At 47.5% G+C, this 18,882-nt stretch overlaps 3 protein-coding genes across 13 annotated transcripts in view; all 3 read right to left on the bottom strand.

The window, feature by feature from the left end:
• Positions 1–18,882, bottom strand: part of LOC149347887 (uncharacterized) — a 129,863-nt gene that overhangs the window by 47,554 nt on the left and 63,427 nt on the right. The window lies entirely within an intron of this gene.
• The window catches only part of LOC149347888 (uncharacterized), a 356,391-nt gene that overhangs the window by 326,069 nt on the left and 11,440 nt on the right, over positions 1–18,882 (bottom strand). For both annotated transcript variants that reach the window (XM_089587674.1, XM_089587676.1), the window contains one exon: positions 15,343–15,496. The gene's annotated coding sequence lies outside the window, so the exon portion shown is untranslated. The remainder of the gene's footprint in view (positions 1–15,342; positions 15,497–18,882) is intronic.
• Positions 10,630–13,040, bottom strand: LOC149347889 (uncharacterized). The gene is made up of 3 exons (XM_089586044.1): positions 12,686–13,040; positions 11,863–12,069; positions 10,630–11,096 (listed from the first exon to the last, which is right to left on the bottom strand). Exons 1-3 carry the CDS (start codon positions 12,960–12,962, stop codon positions 10,630–10,632), a joined length of 951 nt encoding a protein of 316 aa, XP_089442170.1. The 5' UTR covers positions 12,963–13,040.

Below are 18,882 nucleotides of genomic sequence, written 5' to 3'. Positions count from 1 at the left end.
AGGGTCAAGAACACCAATTTATTAACAATAAAGTTTTTCCATCCATCCATCGATCCCGGCTGCGGCGGTTGAATTTCTTTGGAGGAGAAATTCTAGAGGCCCGTATACTGTGCGATGTCACTGCACGTGAAAGAACCCCAGGTGGTCGAAATTTCCGGAGCCCTCCACTACGGCGTCTCTCATAGCCTTAGTCGCTTTGGGACATTAAACCCCATAAACCAAACCAAACCTTTCTTCGCGGGGGACTGGAAGGCGGGGGACTGGAAGGCTGCGTGGAACGGTGTAAGGCAGTGTTCTATGTCTGCATATGTGTGTGGACAGTTTGGGCAATGAGGTGTAGAAGTGTACCGGTATAGATAAAGTCTGGCTGGTGTATGTAGGAGATTAAAATGTATTCGGCGAAGAATGCGAGCTTCACGGATCGATACGGATGGGTGTGGTGGTGGTAAATCAGCTAAGTCCAATTTTTGCTGCACGTAGTATTCGTAGACCGTGTGTCTGTAAGCCCTGACCGCCTGCTCCGTCGGTGGGCTCGTCCAATGGATCCCCGGCGACCGGTGTATAGTTTCGCAGGCAAGCTGGTGAGCCAGCTCATGGCCGGGGATGGCCATGTGACCAGGAATCCACCGAAGGGTCACCAGTCGTGGGCTTAATGCTATGAGGGCGGCATCTAAGGCCGATCGGTTTCGTGGAAGGCACGCAGAGCTGCCTGCGAGTCTGTATAGACAAAGTATCCGGGGGCGGGGAATAGGGTGGCAAAGTGTGTTCTGGCATCGGCGATCCCGTGTATTTCTAGGGAAATAAAAAAAGAAAAAAAAAGAAAAGCCTTTGCACATCTTCCCGAACGTCTGTTTTCGTGCTCTCGCAGGGCGAGATATGATTTTAGACGTTGAACTGGAAAGCTCTTCTCTTATAGTCAAGTAGTCCCCTACTTGAGGTTATACGAGTAAAATTCTTGTCGAGGTATCAGGTTCCTGCCGTGCCCCCAATGTGGTCTTGCGTAAGCTCCGACGCGCCGACGTCGGCGGCGGTGCCAATTCAGCGGCGGTTAGGGAGGCCACCAACCTCGTCGGGGCGGAGGGGAGCCACCCACTCATGTCGTTATCCCACCATGGTCGAGCAGGCGGGCTTCACTTCACGCTTGCTCTTCGCCAGCTAGTGCACGCGCGGCACAAACGCTCCGTGGGTGCTACCTCGGACGGTACGCGCCCAGGCGCCCCACCCCGGCCGCTGGTGCAGTGTGTCGCGCGCTGGGTTAGTTTGAGAGAGGGCGGTGCGTACAATTTGCCGTTTCCTATAAATGATTTTGCATACTGGCCGCTCGCGGGCTCTTATTTTCGGACAGAGCCAGGAAATTTGCGCGCGAGCGGCGCGAACTTGATTACTTTTTGTATTTTTTGTACTCTGTTGGCCGCGTTCTTCGTGACTCTCAGACTCTGGGCCTCGCGCTCAGGTTTAGCCCTAGCAAGGCGTAGGGCCTCCACCCCTTGGGTCTCCGCCATTCGCAATTCTCCACCGGGTGTTTTTTTTAGACAGAGGACACTCCACGTGTCGATGGAACTGTACAAACAGGCCTGGGGTGCGGCCTCATCTCGATGAATAGACCCGACAACGCACTTCCTCACCAGAGCAGGATTCGGCCACCCTGGTGTAGTACTTGGCCGCAACCTTCAATGAACAACACAGTTAACCCTCAACCCTCAGTCCTCAGTGGCTGCGGTCAGACCTGTGACGCAGCGAACGGTGCTAAGAAGCATTAGCACCGGACAGGCCGCGATTGGGAACAACCTAGCAACCTAGAAACTAAACCTAGGAAACGTAGCGACCGCAGCTCGCGTTCTTAAGATATAAGCAATTTCTGCGGCCGCCAACATTATTTTCCTTCACCTTTTTTATTTTCTGTTTAAAATAAACCATGTGCACTTATCCCACCACAAGACACAGCGACGCCAGCGTGGGGATCATCGCTTCTGTTGGCTTCACAAGGCGCGCTGACCAGCAGCCTTGTCGGAGGGGACCAAGGGAGGAACAAAGGCCCTTCCCCGAACTGAGTAATGAAGGCCGCCAACCGCGCTCGTGAAATGCCCGGACAGGTGCTTTGACCTTCCTGGACACAACGGGGCCGAATATCCATCTCATCCGACGACCTTTTGCCCTTTTATTGCTCCTTTCAGAAAAGGTAAAAAAACATAAAAGAGAGAGGGCGCCCGGACCTGCAACCTTTTGTCAGGTTTAATGCCAATTCAAGATGAATGAAAAAGAAGTAAATGCTCCAAAGGAAAAAAATTATGCCCAGGCTTACCGCCGTATTCAAGAACGAAACTTAAACTTAAGTTACGACTTAAGTGGCTCTCCGGCCCTTAACGCGTTTCATGAACTGCACTTGCACTTAAGTCAGAGTGAAAGACGCACTTATCGACCCCAGAACTTAAGTTAGGTTCCCGGCTAACTTAAGTGGCTCTTTTCAGTATTTCAAAATGGCCGAGTCCTATCGCAGTTTTTCCGACTTCGTCAGCTTCTGTGCTCGCGCGGACGAAATCGCCGAGGACAGAGCGTACAGGTACGCGCGCGCGCCGCGGTCAGTGCTCAGGGATCGGCAAAACCCTATGGAGATTTACAACGACGCCGAGTTCTTGAGCAGGTATCGCTTTTCAAAACAAGCGGTACTGGAGCTGCTTGGGAGGCTTCCGTTGCGCGCCAACACCGACGAACGCGGCCTCCCGGTGCCGCCGCTGCTTCAGCTCCTCGTCGCCTTGCGATTCTACGGCGCGGGGACCTTCCAGATCGTCACCGGCGATCTTGTGAACGTGTCGCAACCGACAGTGTCTCGCATCATCGCGCGCATATCGTGCATGATATCACAGACATTGTTCGCGGAGCTGGTGAAGTTCCCGAGCGCCGCCGAAGCCCCGGCAGTTATGGAAGACTTCTATGGGGTGGCGAAGTTCCCTGGCGTGACCGGCTGCATCGACTGCACCCACATCCCGATAAAGAGCCCGGGAGGAAATGATGCAGAAGTCTTCCGCAACAGGAAAGGATACTTCTCCATCAATGTGCAGGTAAGTGCGACGAAAAATTTCATACTCGGCGAAATGAAAACAAAGAATCTTCAGTATTCCGCTGGAGGCACCATTTAATGCTTCGGAATGCCCTTCGCGCTATTTTCGATTCCAAGGTATTAAAATAGTGCAATTTTTTACCCGAACTCATCACGGCATATCAACCACCCTTCGCCACCATGCTTGCGAGAACCCAGGAGAAGCCAACTTTTCATTGGCGCAAAGTATGTACGCGGCGCTCGTACCCTCGGCTATACGCTTGACCTGAGCAGTTCGATCGAGGCTACGTTACAACCATAATTTTGTTTTAATTTTCTCGCTCCCACGCGTTATGTTCGTGCTGATATGGTAAATTCGTCATTTCCTCATAGTTAGGTTGCTCCTGCTGATAACCACAACACTAACAGCATAAAAAAGAATGTATGTTGCTACTAATGAACAATTGCATGAGAAATGTTCAAATCTGCGTTGTTTTTCCGATTTACAGTAAAGCACAGGCCCTAGAACATGCGAACATAATTCTTGTTTTTCAGCATAGTAAGCTTTGAAAACAATTACCTGGTCCTATTCCATCACAAATAAGCATTTGTGTTCATTGTTTTCAGTACAGAGGTAACCTATAACAGTAGCGAGTTGTTTTGAATATGTACCACATGCCTTCAGCAATATCACAGACATCTGTGTTCATTGTTTTCAATACAGAGGTAACCTATAACAGTAGCGAGTTGTTTTGAATATGTACCACATGCCTTCAGCAATATCACAGACATTTGTGTTCATTGTTTTCAATACAGAGGTAACCTATAACATAAGCGAGTTGTTTTCAATATGTACCACATGCCTTCAGCAATATGACAGACACAAATATAATGTAACAGTATGTGACAAATGTGCATTGTTGCTGAAACATTTTTATGCAGTCCAGAAATAAAAATTACTTCAAACAGGCAGTGTTGATGTTATTTTCAAGTGGTTTACTCAACACTTTCAGCACCACATTTTGTTATTTTGCAGGCAATCACAGGTCCCAAGCTCGAGTTTCTGGACCTGGTTGCCAGCTGGCCCGGTTCGGCTCATGACAGCCGCATTTTTGACAACAGCCGGGCCAGGGTGCAGTACGAACAGGGTGACATCCCCGGTGTCCTGCTTGGTGACATGGGGTATGCATGCAGGCCATACCTCATGACTCCTTTGAAGGATGACGCGCCACCAGGGAGTCCACAGTACAAGTAAGCTCAAGCTGTAGCTTTAACAAAGGACAAGGCAGCACTACAATAAACAAAAACTTTTATTTTCTACAGGTACAACAAGTCACAGGCAAGAACACGCTGCACCATCGAGCGAGCCTTCGGAGTATGGAAGCGAAGGTTTCCATGCCTCGACATGACCCTGCAGATAAAGACGGCCACGGTGCCTATTGTTATCACAGCGTGTGCGGCGCTGCACAACTTGGGCCGGCTGCTCAAGGACCCCATCCCACCCTCTCCACAGCACGATGCCCCTCGTGATTATACTCCGCCTGTTCCTGTCTCTGGAGGGGCCCAGCAGCCACCCGCAGTGGCATTAGTATATTCGGCAAGTGGTTTTAGAACCAGAGACAGGATCATTGCCCAGTATTTTCATTGAGGGGCATAACTATGCTGGACATGGAGCTTGCAGAGGTGATGTGTGAAGGATGTACACGGGCCTCTGGAATTTCGCCTTCATCGAAATTCGACCGCCGTGGCCGGGATCGAACCCGTGTCTTGGGGTCAGCAGCCGAGCGCCATAACCACTGAGCCACCGCGGCGGCAATATTTCTCGTGTACCTGTGTATTCTTGCTTTGATAATTTTAGTAGTGTTGTACTGTGAGTGTACTGTATTGTTTTCTGTATCATGCTGTATCATATTTTTCTCCTTTTTGTACGCACTGTTACATTGTCACAAGCAAAAAAGAAAAGAGGGATGAGTAAAACGCTGGACATAAGGAAAGGCACGTTAATTGGCACGTGGCGCTTGAGAGAAAGAGAAGATGGTTTGGTTTATGGGGTTTAACGTCCCAAAGCGACTGAGGCTATGAGAGACGCCGTAGTGAAGGGCTCCGGAAATTTCGACCACCTGGGGTTCTTTAACGTGCACTGACATCGCACAGTACACGGGCCTCTAGAATTTCTCCTCCAAAGAAATTCCAGCCGCCGCGGCCGGGATCGAACCCGCGTCTTTCGGGTCAGCAGCCGAGCACCATAACCGCTGAGCCACCGCGGCGGCCTAGAAAGAGAAGAGTGAAGAAAAGAGAGTGCAGTGCAGGTGTGGACGTTGGCGCATAGCCTTAAGCTGCAGCAAGAGGTGTTCGATCGTGAGTCGTACTGACCAGGAGCGGTCCCCACCGGCTGATGCCCCAGTCCCGTGGATCACAACACTGACTGCGTCTAAGGAACACCAGCCCTGTGTCAACGCCTCCAGTACGACGACTCAGCTGGCAGCTGGTGTTAACCTCCCAGACCTTGTCACCGATACGAGGATGCTTCAACGCTGACAGCCAGCTAAGGCGACGTGGCCGCACCGACTGCCTTCAGCTGATCCTCCTCAACACTACTCTCAAGGAACAGTGGTGTCTCTTGAAACAAGGTATCACCCGGGTGTTTGTCCGTACTGCACGTCTGAGATAGCGTGCAAACCACCCGCTTTTGGTAGCAAGCCTGCATGAGTGTGACTTTGTGGTTTATGTGTGAGGACCATTAGTGTGGTAGGACGGCGGTGTTTTCTGTAGCGTTATTTTGGTGTATGTGTAGTGCGCTGTTTTGTTTGCTGTTCAGTCATATATAAAGTGTGGCGTCTCAAGTTTCCCCTTCAAAGCCTTTTCTCTTCTTTATAGAACGTGTAGACTCTATTTCCATGTTAGACCTAAAATTGGATGAACTTCTTTCATTAAAACCTGAAGTCGAATTTCTGATATCTGTGGTAAGTGAAGTGCAGTCATCCCTTGATAGTCTTTCTAAAAACTATGACTCGCTTCTGGCTCGTTCTCTGGCTCAAGATGAGACCATTGCTGAGCTGACCACTCAGGTGCAGTCCGTAGAAACATGCGTCACCTCTCAATCCTCAACTATCATGAAACTACAGTTCGATTTAAATGAATCTGAACAATACAGCAGGTTGTCCAACCTAGAGATACATCGCCTTCCCACAAACCCGGATGAGAACCTGATGGAAGTCCTGAAGGATTTGAGTGTTGAGCTTGCAATTGATTCCTTCTCACAGGATCAGGTGGTGGCTGTACATAGGCTTGCCCCTCGTAGGAACGGTCCTGCTCCCATTCTAGTAAGATTTTCAGCCGTCAGCATTCGAGATAAGTGGTTGCTTGCTCGGTCAAAACTCCGATCCTTGGATCAAAGCAATGAACACTCCAAGTTGTTCTTCGCCGAGAACCTTTCAAAAAGCAACAGAGAACTTTTTTGGGCTACACGTACTGCTGCCAAGGCAAAAGCCTACGATTATCAATGGTATAATCGCCACCTAAATAGTACCTGAGGGCTTGAAGAGGGCGGTGGTTATCCCTATCTATAAGAATGGAGTAAAAAATAAAGTTGAAAATTATCGTGGTATTTTGATCCTACCATGCATTGCGCTTGTTTTCGAAAAACACATTTCGACGGTGATGGTAAGTTTTCTCGAAGCTCATGACGTGTTTGCTGGCAATCAGTTCGGGTTTATTAAGGGTCGTGGTACGCTGAACGCACTTGATGAACTATGTGATCTACTAAACAGCTGCATTGAAGAAAATGAATTTGCCTGTGCTTTATTTTTGGATGTGTCCAAGGCGTTCGACACGGTTAAACATGTTGTGTTGTCTGACAAACTCCACAATTATGGGTTTAGGGGTCCTTTTCTGTCACTTCTTGTTCACTATCTTTCCAATTGTTCACAGCTCGTTGCATTAGGTAAATTTAGAAGTGGCCTGCTGCAGATTGCGTTCCTCAAGGATCTATACTTGCACCTATTTTGTTTAACTTATATGTCAATGACTTGAGCTCTGTCTGCAAACTGTGCCGGTTACCTAAAGAAATGTTTTCTGCTAACTCCAAAAAACTAGTGAAAGCTTTTCTTCAGAAACTTCGTTGTTAGCTCCAGCATTCTGTTATGATTCTATGATTTTACGTGTTCTTTATTTTTCCGTTTGTTGCATTTTTTACTCCGCTCTTTGGATTTATTTTACTTTTCTTATCCCCCACTTTTTCTTTCTGTTTTTTGGCACTTTGTTTGTTCGGTGCATGAGTTGTGTGCCGTCTGCTGCCGGGCGCTGCCACTCAAGCCTTCTAAGGCTTTGGCAGGCCCGCATTTGTATTGGAATGAATAAATAAAAATATTAATAATATTATTATTATAGGCTTGCACGCACACAGAGCGCTTGTCATTCAACGTTGTAGACACACTTTTTCTTGACATACAAAAATACCATTTTTTATTTTTTGAAGTGTTGTACATTTGTAAATGGTCCACCGAGCATCCGGTTAAAACCTTCAGATTTTGACAGTTTCGTCGGCATATTACTACGTATGTACCATCATTCTTTATGGCACTAATACATACTAATTTCATTCAATTTACTTACAGCAATCCTCTACGGACATATAGATTTCAAATAAGACAGGAATCACTGATTAGCATCCACCTACACCCAACTGCACAGCTACAAAGGATTTTGATCAGTGACTGCATTCCTTCACTTCGATTGCGATACCTGGCCACAAAGTTTTGTCGAGCTCTTGAATATGTAAATTGTTGGGCAAAGCACACATAAGTCATGACGAATATATGGCAAATTATATTACTCACTGTGCATAGCTTCCTTCAAATTTCAAAGTGAATCTGCAAGAATGGGCATTTGAAGCCCAGATTTCGGCATTTAAAAACACCTGTGCCAACACCATGGGGCCACCGGATTGTCAGGCAAGCTTAGAAAAACCTACTCGCTGTGCATATCCATAAGTGGTGCCAAAAAATTAGAGTGTTAGACACAGAAGCGATTTTTGCAAGCCGCTAGCTCAAGCCCGTCATTTCAAGTAACTTTTCGGACATAAAGCTTCATACGTCACGGATATGAGAAAATGCCTGTTCAAAGCTTCGCATAACAGAAAATTGCATTCGTTGTGGCCAAAGGTACAAAAGTGTGAAAAGGACATCATTCTGAATCTGTTTTTCTAACAGCCAACCAAAATAGAACTTGCTGTTTAGGCCTTGGAATGAACTCCAACACTGATTCATTGCCGATCCCAAGAAAGTGGCTTGCACTGCAGTAAGGGCCATTGGCAAACTGCTGTCACAAGTTTGTAATGAGGCCCACACACAAGCTGCTTGTGTGCTCACGAAATTGAGGAACATGATTCACGGCCATGGAAAAACAACTCATACAATTGCGCACAGCAACAATATCATTGTCATGCTTCTTGTTGACACTGATGTGGTGAACTGGAGCGAATATGATAAGATGCCAGAGCTCCTGAGCGATGGGAATATGCACGATCATCTCAAGGATCCTACCAGCAGCCTCCAGAGCAAGTTTCGAAAACTACTCCCAAGGTTATTTCATTTGGTCCCAGCTGAGAAGAAGCAGCTGTACTATCGGCTGCTATGCACGAATGGCTCGGCTCCCAATATCGACAGTCTCCCACAGAAACACAAGCCTGGTGTTCCATTACACCCCATCGTTGACTTCACAGTCTCCACTCTAACATCTCTCCGGGTATAACACAAAATGCTGAGCCCACTAACTGGAAGCAAGACAACCAACAACAGCAATTAAGCAGACCTCATCGACAAAGATGCCATGGTGTCGCTTAATGTGACGTCACTATGCACAAGCCACCCCATGGATCTGGTGGTACGAGCCTGCAAAGAAGCCCTATTTTGCAAGAGGGAAAACAGCGCAAAGCACACGCATTACAGAAAAGAGTGACAACATATGCACTGACTATTTTTCGCACTGCTCTCCGTATTCATAATAAACAAACTAGCCAAATCACCACTTTTTGCCAGTTCGTCCTTTTTGGGACAGAAAGCATGCTAGCTGAACACCTTTCAATGTCCCAGAACTGTGCGAATTACTCCCGTGGTGTCTTGAGAACACATATTTCTCTACCAAGACCAAAGTACACATGCAGAAGCATGGCACAGCAATGGCTGCTTCCATATTGGGTGACAACTGTGAACATCATCGTGGAAGCAGTTGAACAGACTGTACTGGACAACTTTATACCAGCGCCGAAAGCCTCCCTTAGTTAGGTGGAAGACTGCTTCTGCATCGATAAGAGAAAGGATGTAGCAGGATTCTTAGATGTCCCACACATGGTGGGACCCTGCATGCAGTTTACAGTCAAGATTGAGCGCAAAAACAGCCTTCCCTTCCTGAATGACAACGTAAGTCATTCAGCAGTGCAGTTTCTTCCTATGTATGGAAAGATCGCACCCACTGTGCACGCCCAAGAAACTGGTGCTTTTGTCTTTGGTGACCCAAGCCACACCACATTTGCTCTGATAAAACAAAGCTCCAAGACAGACTGAGCATCACATGTTGAGAACCGTCTAAAAATGGTTGAACTGTTCATGTGGTGAAAAAGATAAAAAATTAAATTCTTTGCCCAATGCAGAGCAGTGCAACTGTAAAATTCACACTGCTATTTCATTGTTTGCAGTGTCACCGAAGCACTATCGCATGCATTTTCCAAATACAACGTGAACTTGGCACATGTGATTTCATAAAAACTTGGAACAAGGTGAAAAAGTTTTCAGGAATAACTTATAACATTCCGAGCAGAGACTGCGGCACTGTATTCATAGGTGAAATGGAGATTTGCTGTACAACTGAAAGCGCATCAATGGTACGCTACCAAGTGCAATGAAGCATCGAACATTCTTGCCAAGCACATTCATCAGTACAGTTACTGCACTGCCTGGGACAATCGTGGCAAAGGACAAAAACAATAAGGACAGAAGGACAGAAAACACGGCCGGGATCGAACCTGCACCTTTCGGGTCGGCAGCCGAGTGCCATAACTGAAGCACCACGGCAGCTTGACTGCCCAAAACATCAGAAACATTTCGTAACAAAAAGCACATAACAGAAGCTGAGCAAGATAGAAATTCAAGCCAGCCTTAAGAGGTTAAGAATTTTTCACCTATTGCGAAGGCTCAGGGTATGGTATTTGGCTCTCGGCTCTGGCAGCTGCATTTTGATAGAGGCAAAGTGCAAAGACTCCTGTGTTCTATGCGATGTCAGTGCACGTCAAAGAACATTGGAGAGTCTAGCATTATGTTGACTTTATCCGGCTCCTTTTTTGCATCCCCCCCCCTTTCATCCTAGAGGTCCGTGTGCTGTGCGATGTCAGTGCACGTTAAAGAACCCCAGGTGGTCGAAATTTCCGGAGACCTTCACTACGGCGTCTCTCATAGCCTGAGTCGCTTTGGGACGCTAAACCCCATAAACCAAGCAACGCTTTCATCCCTTCCCTCAGGCATCCTGGCGACAGTTAATGACAGGTGCAGTAACCTCCCCCTTGCTCCACCTCCAACCACACCCCTACCACATCCTCCTCAAAGTTCACCCTTTAGTGCTTTAATTTTCAACTCTAAAAGAATCTTTTTGGCCTTCTTAATTTCATTTTTTAACTTTAAGTTTTCGACCTCCAATTGATGTGTTTCAGCTCTTTTGGCCAGCTTGTCCTGGTGGTCAGCTCTCAAGAGCCTCATACGGAGCCGGTGCTCCTTTGTCCTTTCTGTGCTATCTGAGGACACAGCACTGAGGCGAGCCGCTAGCTCCTGGTGAGCTAGCGACTGCTTCTGTGTGCTTGCGGCAGTGCGGCTGGTACCTGCTGCCCTTGCTGCAGAGGCAGCAGGAAGCACCGAAGCTGCTGCGACTGCCGGTGTGGCTGGCTCGGAAGAGTTGCTTGGTGCAGGCGGAGTGGCAGGAACAGCTTCTGAATTAATGGACTGCTCCTCCATTTCTGCATCGTGCTGCGGGCTCGGGTAGTGCCAGGACCACAGCTGGTCGTCTGCATCACCTTATGCGGAGGAAGTGCTTGCTATTAGACCTTGCAACAAGGGCAAATGCAATGAAATGTCAATTTGGATCAAGAAACATTGTTCAATCTTTGCTAGTACTGTAGGCCATCTTAGCCTTTGAATGGTTTACAATAAAGTGGGTACTTGAAATGCATTTTGCACTTTTTGTTCACACTAGCATTCGTTGCTTTCAAAGTCCTTTAGGTGATATTTTGCCATTTTGAGTCATGCAGTAACTCAATCAATACTTCAGAGGTTATGTGACATAGCAGGGAGCATAAAACATGGACATTGCCTGCTTTGAAGGGAAACATTTCCGGAATACATTTGTCACATGCACTGCCAGTCATGCTGTTTGGACGACCAACTTGGCAAATGTGTTCATCCAGTCAATTTGCACCTCTTAGCAGTAGCTTTGATAGCTTTGGTCGCAGAGACCAATATTTCAATGACAGGCCAAGACAACACAGATGCCGCATAAAAATTGGACATGGCTACAGATGATGTGCACACTGTAATAACAGGAGAGCTCTTATGCACAGAGAAAAATAAAATGTAAAGTTACGGAAGCAGCTCACAACAGAAAAACTGGTAACGCACGAGTGCAAGGCAGGGAGGCTGCAATTGATTTTCCTGGAGAGTTTCATCTAATTATCTAAGCATAAAAACACAAAAACAGTACATACACAGAATATGTATTCTAGGAAACATAATTTCAAATATATTTTCGGAGCTTGCAGTACAATATAAACACAAAAGTCATACCACTGGCTCCTGGAATTGCAGACTCTTGCGTCTGCGAAAGCAGGGCGGCCACCGACGGTGTAGGCCGGGGCTCTGAGCCTGCAGTCTCTTGGTGGCGGTCGCGGTCGCTGTCAAAGGGGTTCGCCAAGCGAACCCCCATGTGGGAGGCGACAGCGCCGACCCTCTGCAGCTCGTCGGTGAGCTGGCTCGGGGCAGCTGATCCGCCGCCTGTGTAATCACAGAAAGCGCTGTTAAGACCATTGGGAAAATCACTCGGTGAATATTCGTAAGCGCTAGGTATACATTCGATATGAGCACCAAAGTAGTTTTCGGAATTCACGCGCTGCGAAGCGACGAAAACGCCCATGTTTATACCCCCACACATAATTTTTTTGTGAAAGACGCACGATAATTGCGTATGTTTCGTAAACTCGCCGGGTGAAACACAGCCACTCATTCCAAACTGCGGGTGCGCGAAAGTTAGATGGAAACTGTGGCGGCGAAAACGCACAGCAACATAACTGGCAGCACCTGTAACTGAATGAGCTGCACGATATTTCTCAATGCACCTGTTTAGAGTTTTATGCTATGATACCGTGATCCTAACTGTAAGCATTACCTAGACGCGGAACAGCTCGCCACAGTGGTTGTAAGCTTCCATGCCGTTGCACAACGTTATTAATACAAGACTTTAGATTCGTGACGACTCTGGAAATGCATAAGGAGACTGATATGCATGCAGCAAGCAATAGGAGCAGTACTTTTGTAATCTGGGACAGAAACTGTCAATTATTCAGCAAAAAAAATAAAAAATAAAGGATGAAAAAAAAAAAACAGTACTCACCTGTCTTAAAAATTTCCCGCGTGTTGTCCGCACTCCCTTTCTTCCACTTGGCCTTCAAATTCTCCCAGCACTTCTTGAGCTGGAGCCACGTTCGCGGGCGGACGTTGTGCTGGGAGTTGTATTGCCGCTCTATTAGCTCCCACTCCCTCTTCTTCCTCGCGACGGACACGGCGTCGGTTTTTTTGTTCTCTAGAACAGTGTTCTTCTCCACGAGCTCAATGAGAAGAGCTCGCTCCATTGCGGAGAAGTTGATCTTCAGCTTCTCCGATCTCTCCATCGCGCGCGCGTCGCAACACACCAGAAAAGAATAAAGCACACTACACAAAACAGAACACGCTACAAATTCTATACACTAACAAAAAATATCGAACGAAAAATATATACAGTACAAACAGTGAATTTACAATTGAAATGTGCGAGAGCAAAAAATACAATGAAAAAAGAGCTGGCGATGCTGGCGATGATGCTATCGAGGCAAGCGCGCGAGCGGGAAGACTCCGACCTCGACAGGAGCAGCAATGCTACGCGCGTTACTATAGTGACGTCTGCGTTTGTGGCCAGACAAATAATAATAGTTCTCCAAAGTTAGCCAACAAAACTTTTTGTTGTTGTTAAAATGTTTCTTGACATTTGTACTATGTATTAGCAGTGTTCTTTTGGCGCTTCTGTTCTTTATTTGTTCGTAAATTTATTAGTTTCGCGTAAATGTTTGCATAGCCTCGTTCCCATGGTGCCTACTTACATCTAAAAGTGCTACTTTCATAAGTGGGACTTAAGTGCCGTTTTCGAAACTTTCTTATACTTATACTTATACTTATACTTTTCTGCCACTTAAGTCGGAACTTAAGTCGGAACTTAAGTCGGAGCTTAAGTTGCGTTCTGGAATACGGCGGTTAGCTTGGTTAAGCCAAGAATGCGTTGCATATTGCGCGGTCTTTTTATTATTTTTATTTATTCTTTTATTTTAGTTCATTATTTTATTTTTTGTTTTTTTTTCCCTTTCGTATTTTGTTTTGTTTTGTTTTTATTATTTTTATTGTTTTTATTTCATTTTTATTATTTTTTTATTTACTGTTTCCATTATTTTTTTTCCTTTTTTTTCCTGTTTACTGTGTTTGCAATTCTCACCAAGAATCGCCATCATCTCTACCTACGGTTTTTCCTCTGGCTGTCGTGACGTCACGTCACGTGGTTTGGTGGCTGCCCGGCCGCGCCCAAGGGCTGAACTGAGTGATTGCAATATGCTGCGCATAAAAATAAAGTGAGTGAGTGAGTGAAGAAACTTTATTTCCGCCAGAAGAAGACCCGTGCCCCTCCGGGTCCGCACGCAGGCGTCCGGGGAGGGGCAGCGTCGCAGCTGGAAGACTAGCAACGGTATAGTCGCGCAGCTTCTGCTGCCAGGCGGGTAGCGTATCGTTGTATGCTAAGGTCGGCACTTCTGAGTATGGTCTCCCATTCCTCTGCATTATTGATTCTGCCATATCCTGGGGCACTGGGGCATCTCCATAGTATGTGTTCGAGTGTAGCGGTATGCCCGCAGAACTCGCACACCTCCGCATCCTCCCTCGTGTCACCTCCTGTCCAGCTCCTCCAGAGCGGGGATGCGAAGAGAAATACAGAGTAGTAGAAAAAATAAAAACTCAAGAGAAGAGGAAACAAAGGCACATCACAGCCAACCTTACAGTCACAGGCAGACAGCCAAAGCACAGCGCGCAGTCTACGAAATAAAAAAGTGAGAAAACCAAAGTCACAGCAAGTCATAGAAACCGTAACAGTCAAAACAAAGCACCGAGTGCCGGTCACAACGAAAATAAGAGAAGTAAAAACAATCAGAACAAAAGAAGACAAAAACAAAGTTACTACCTGGAGGTCCCTCTCTCCAGGTTAGGGCTCCCGTTATCTATGCCAGTGTTGTTATCGTTCGGAGCGAGCGCCAAAGGATTTGCTTTGAGTTCAATTTGTGGGAATCTACATGATTACATAATTGCAACTGGTAGGTTGATTTGCTAACTCCTTTAAAAGTCTCGGAGTTTTTTTTTTGTTTTTTTTAATCATTATTATTCTCGCCAAAATGTTCTTTGTTGTTTCACTTCAAATATTCTTCTGTCGTTTTTCATGAATACATTTTTCAAAATTCACGTTTAATCCTATGAAAATTTTCTTATGTATACCACTACACCTTGCCCAATCCCCCCACGTGGGTATGTGCCATTATAAAGAGGTGAAGAAGAAGAAGAAGAAGAACACAGTCAAGGTCACAGTCACACAGCGAAAGCACAGTATGCAGGCCACTACAAAAGCGCCTATGCCCAACAAAGGAGCACAGAGCTATTCTCAGTGCACAGCATGGGGAAGAGAAATGAGAGTAAAGATAGAAATCAGCGTGAATAATTAGGAATTGTGTTACTTATGAGGTGAACCATCTTTCGCCGTTTATTTTTCAACAAAACACGCACAAAAATTGGTGTACAAGTAAAATGTAAATAAAAATTTGTTGTTTCTATTTTTTTTAATACATGGAAGTCCCCCCCCCCCCCCCTCCTAAAACCAATCTCTGGGACCGTCACTGCCACCAGGAGCCAGAAGTCATTTCGGAAGGTCCATATATCAGGATGCAAGAGAAGTCCTGGAGGGAAGTCGTCACCGCGATGACTGACCCCAGTTCCTCGTCCAGATGGACGAGCTGAATGTCCAAATGGACTCTGGTCAGTCAGCCCGGTGAGTTCCGGCAGGCAGTGCCGAACTTCTTGGAGTCCTGCGTTGCTCCACTGCGACCACCACACGACTAGCCAGCAGGTCCTCGGGTATCAGCTGTTTGGTGAATGTGGGAAGAAGATAGTGCGCGACAGTTAGTATGAAAAATCATGTCCTTACCTTCAAGCATTATTAATTGGGAGTTGAGATGTGTAACGATACGTCTTCCAAGCGATATTGAAACTTAAAAGCATGACCAGAGAGGGTATACACAAGTAAACTTAAAAGGCATGACCAGAGAGGGTATACACAAGTAAAATGCACACACTGGACTTTTACACCTGTTCAACATTTAGTAGCAGTGTACGAACAGCCCAATATTTGATACGTTGTTTTCTAAAACTTTTGGTTAACAGTTAAATGCAAACAGACGAAAGCTGCAAAATGCAGCTTGATAAGCCCTCGACCTTCTTTACATTCAGCAGTTCCGATAAGCTTTGTACGGTATTTCATCCTAGGGGAAGGTAGTTGGATGAACTCTCGGTGAAAAAGAGTAAAGTTGTGTTAGCCGAGGAAGTGGCGACAGCGCTGGCAGCCGTTCACTAAGCCACCATGCACACAATTTCCGATTCTCAACACGCCTGTCGAATTTACATAAGGGGACGAATAGCGCCGCTTACCAGCAACATTTTAACAAACGTGCAACATAGCTCAGCCGCTTACCAGCAACATTTTAACAAACGTGCAACATAGCTCAGCCGAGAGAACAAATCTATTGGTATGGGTGCCCGGACACCAGGGAACAGAAGGGCACGAGGCTGCGCGCACAGAGAGTTCCACTGAATTCCCAGACTCTGTCGGGACTCCTGTGCAGGCGGACATTCACGGAGCCCGCCAAGGGCCTGGATTAAACGGGGAAGCGACACCTCAGAAGGCTGCATACGGGGTCATTTCTAAGCCCCTCGATTTTAAAACACACAGACCCGACTTCTTTGGGGGTCGTGTAAAATTTGTGACACGTGGGCCGACACATATAACGTGGTATGGTCCTGACAGAAAAATCCTGGAATAAGAAATAAATCAGCCAACGAGAGAGGGCTTGGAAGCGACCCTGTCCGATTGCTTAGGCCTGGAGTCCAACAGGGCTCTGGTTCAAAGAGCGAAGGCAGCAGCTACCGCCATTGGCGTCCCGGAATAAGGACTACCACCCAGGCAAGGGAGTGGCGAAACCCTCCACTCTCCACTACAACCCAGCCCAGTGCACTCAACAAAGTTCTACCACCACGTAGCGTGGGTCGCTTTACAACTTTAAACCCCCCTAAAGTAACACGTACAGTATTTGCCAAAACTAACTCGACTGCACGGCTTGCCTCTGTCTTAGAGTGGAGCACTTATGAGACTCCTCAAGCTGTAAATCTCCGAGAACACCCATCTCTGAAGCGTTAGGAGAAGGTAAGTGACGCCAACCAAGTAAATACAGGAAAAACACGACGTTTCGGGACCGGCTCGGCCCCTTCTTCACGGTGTGACTACGGGCGAGCGCAGCTTGGCTTTTTAAGCCCCTGTGTGGAGGACCTGCGGGTCAATGGCCGCAGCCCATGGACGTAGGATGAGGGGAGAGTCCCCAGGGAACGATTAACATTCTCTCGTGTTTGCTGTATGTGCCACGACTCGAGTAGAAGCCTCCTGCGTGGGTTAGCTTCCGTTTCCAATACAATGGTGCTGTCGAAGTCAATTGGGTGGTCACACCCTTCACAGTGTTCGGCCACGGCGCTGCGTTGACGATTCATGTGACGGACGTCCGCTTTGTGTTGGTTCATCCTTTCCGCGAAGTTCTTCGTTTCCCCTATGTACGACGCCGGGCAGACGGAACACGGAATTTTGTACACGACGCCCTGGGCCTTTTCTCTGGGCTGCCGGTTTTTTGGGCGGGGGAGAAGGCGACCGATAGTGCTGGTCGGTTTGTGCGTTGTCAGCACCCCTTCTTTTCCGAGAATGCGACCGAGCGTCTCGCTCACGCCTCTCACGTAGGGGATGCAAACACGTTTCCGCTTCTGGCATGCGTCTGAGGAAATAATAGACCGGATTTTGTTTTGCCTTTCTTGCTTCCTGATAATGCGCCGGATGAATGAGCTTGGGTAGCCGTTCTTTTGGAGGTCAGAAATGACTCGGTTCTTCTCCTTCCTTTTATCTTCACTTGAGGAACATATGGAGTCGGCTCTCTTCAGTAATGACGTCACGACAGATGCTTTGTGCGGGATGGGATGGTTCGAATCGAAATGTAGGTACCGTCCTGTGTGGGTTGGCTTCCTGTGCACCGAGGACTGCAGGCCTTTGTCGTGCCTTGTGAGTAGGACATCCAGAAAAGGCAGGCTGCCCTGCTGTTCATGTTCAACAGTAAATTGTATGGCCGGTTCAACTGAATTTAGATGACTCTGGAGGTTTTCTATCTCTGAGGTTTTCACCACACAAAAGCAGTCGTCTACATAACGGAGGAATAACTTTGGCTTGGGATTAAAGGAGGAGAGGGCCCGGCTTTCGACGTCTTCCATGGTTAGGTTAGCCACTGTGACTGAAATTGATGCCCCCATAGCAGTTCCGGTTGTTTGCTTGAAAAATTCTCCGTTGTAGGTGAAAAAGGTACTGCGCAGACAGAGGTCGAGAAGGCGACATACCTCATCGACGTTGAGTGGAGTTCTCTCGTGCAGCGTTTGGTCGTTTTCGAGTGCGCGGCGAGCGACGGACACAGCAAGGGGAACCGGTACGCAGGTAAATAGCGACACCACGTCAAATGAGACTAGGCTTTCGTCTTCCTCCACGGTAAGGTTCGAGACAAGTTGGACGAAATGCCGCGAATTCTGTACATGCGTGGGTGTTCTGCCGGCGAGCGGCGCCAGTACCTTGTGCAGGTAGTCAGAGAGACGTCGCAGAGGAGACAGGGTGAAGTCTACAATTGGCCGAAGGGGGACGCCAGGTTTGTGAGTTTTAGGTAGCCCGTAAAAACCTGGAGCTGAGCCGTTTCTGGAGATGAGGCGGAGGTAAAGCCATTTGAAATCAGGATGCCGCTTGAACATCTCTGCCAGGGTTTTGTTGAGTGTTGCCTGAGTGTTTGAAGTCGGATCCTTGCGAACCTTCTCATACGCCCCACTGCTCAAAAGGGCTGACGCCTTCTCCTCGTAGTCGCGTCGGTCCATCACCACTGTAGAGTTGCCCTTGTCTGCCGGGAGTATGACGATGTCGGTGTCGTCCCTGAGACCGCGTAGGGCTTTTCGTTCCAGTTGAGACAGATTGCTCGGAAATTTGGGGGGTACCTTGGCGATGACACCAATCGCTTTCAGGCGGACCTCTTCCCTGACGTGCGGCTCCAGGTGCTGGACCGCATCTTCAACAGCCGCGACTAGTTTTGGGAGGGCGGGACCAGATGATATGTTGAATCCATGTCCTTTTGCGAGAACAGAGGATTCGGGCGGTGTTAAGCGACGGGAGGAGAGGTTCTTTACAAA

Source organism: Amblyomma mixtum, chromosome 4 (genome assembly GCF_055824585.1).
Source record: "Amblyomma mixtum isolate Tamu chromosome 4, ASM5582458v1, whole genome shotgun sequence".
NCBI classification, from domain to species: Eukaryota; Metazoa; Arthropoda; class Arachnida; order Ixodida; family Ixodidae; genus Amblyomma; species Amblyomma mixtum.
Note: the sequence above shows the minus strand (reverse complement) of the source record. Positions and strands in the feature narration are given on the sequence as shown.

Coding starts and splice junctions, on each gene's coding strand:
- LOC149347889 (XM_089586044.1), bottom strand. CDS start 12,962: ATGGAGAGATCGGAGAAGCTGAAGATCAACTTCTCCGCAATGGAGCGA. Junction 12,070..12,685: donor GCGGGAAATTTTTAAGACAG/GTGAGTACTGTT, acceptor GTGATTACACAG/GCGGCGGATCAGCTGCCCCG. Junction 11,097..11,862: donor TGCAATTCCAGGAGCCAGTG/GTATGACTTTTG, acceptor CCTCCGCATAAG/GTGATGCAGACGACCAGCTG.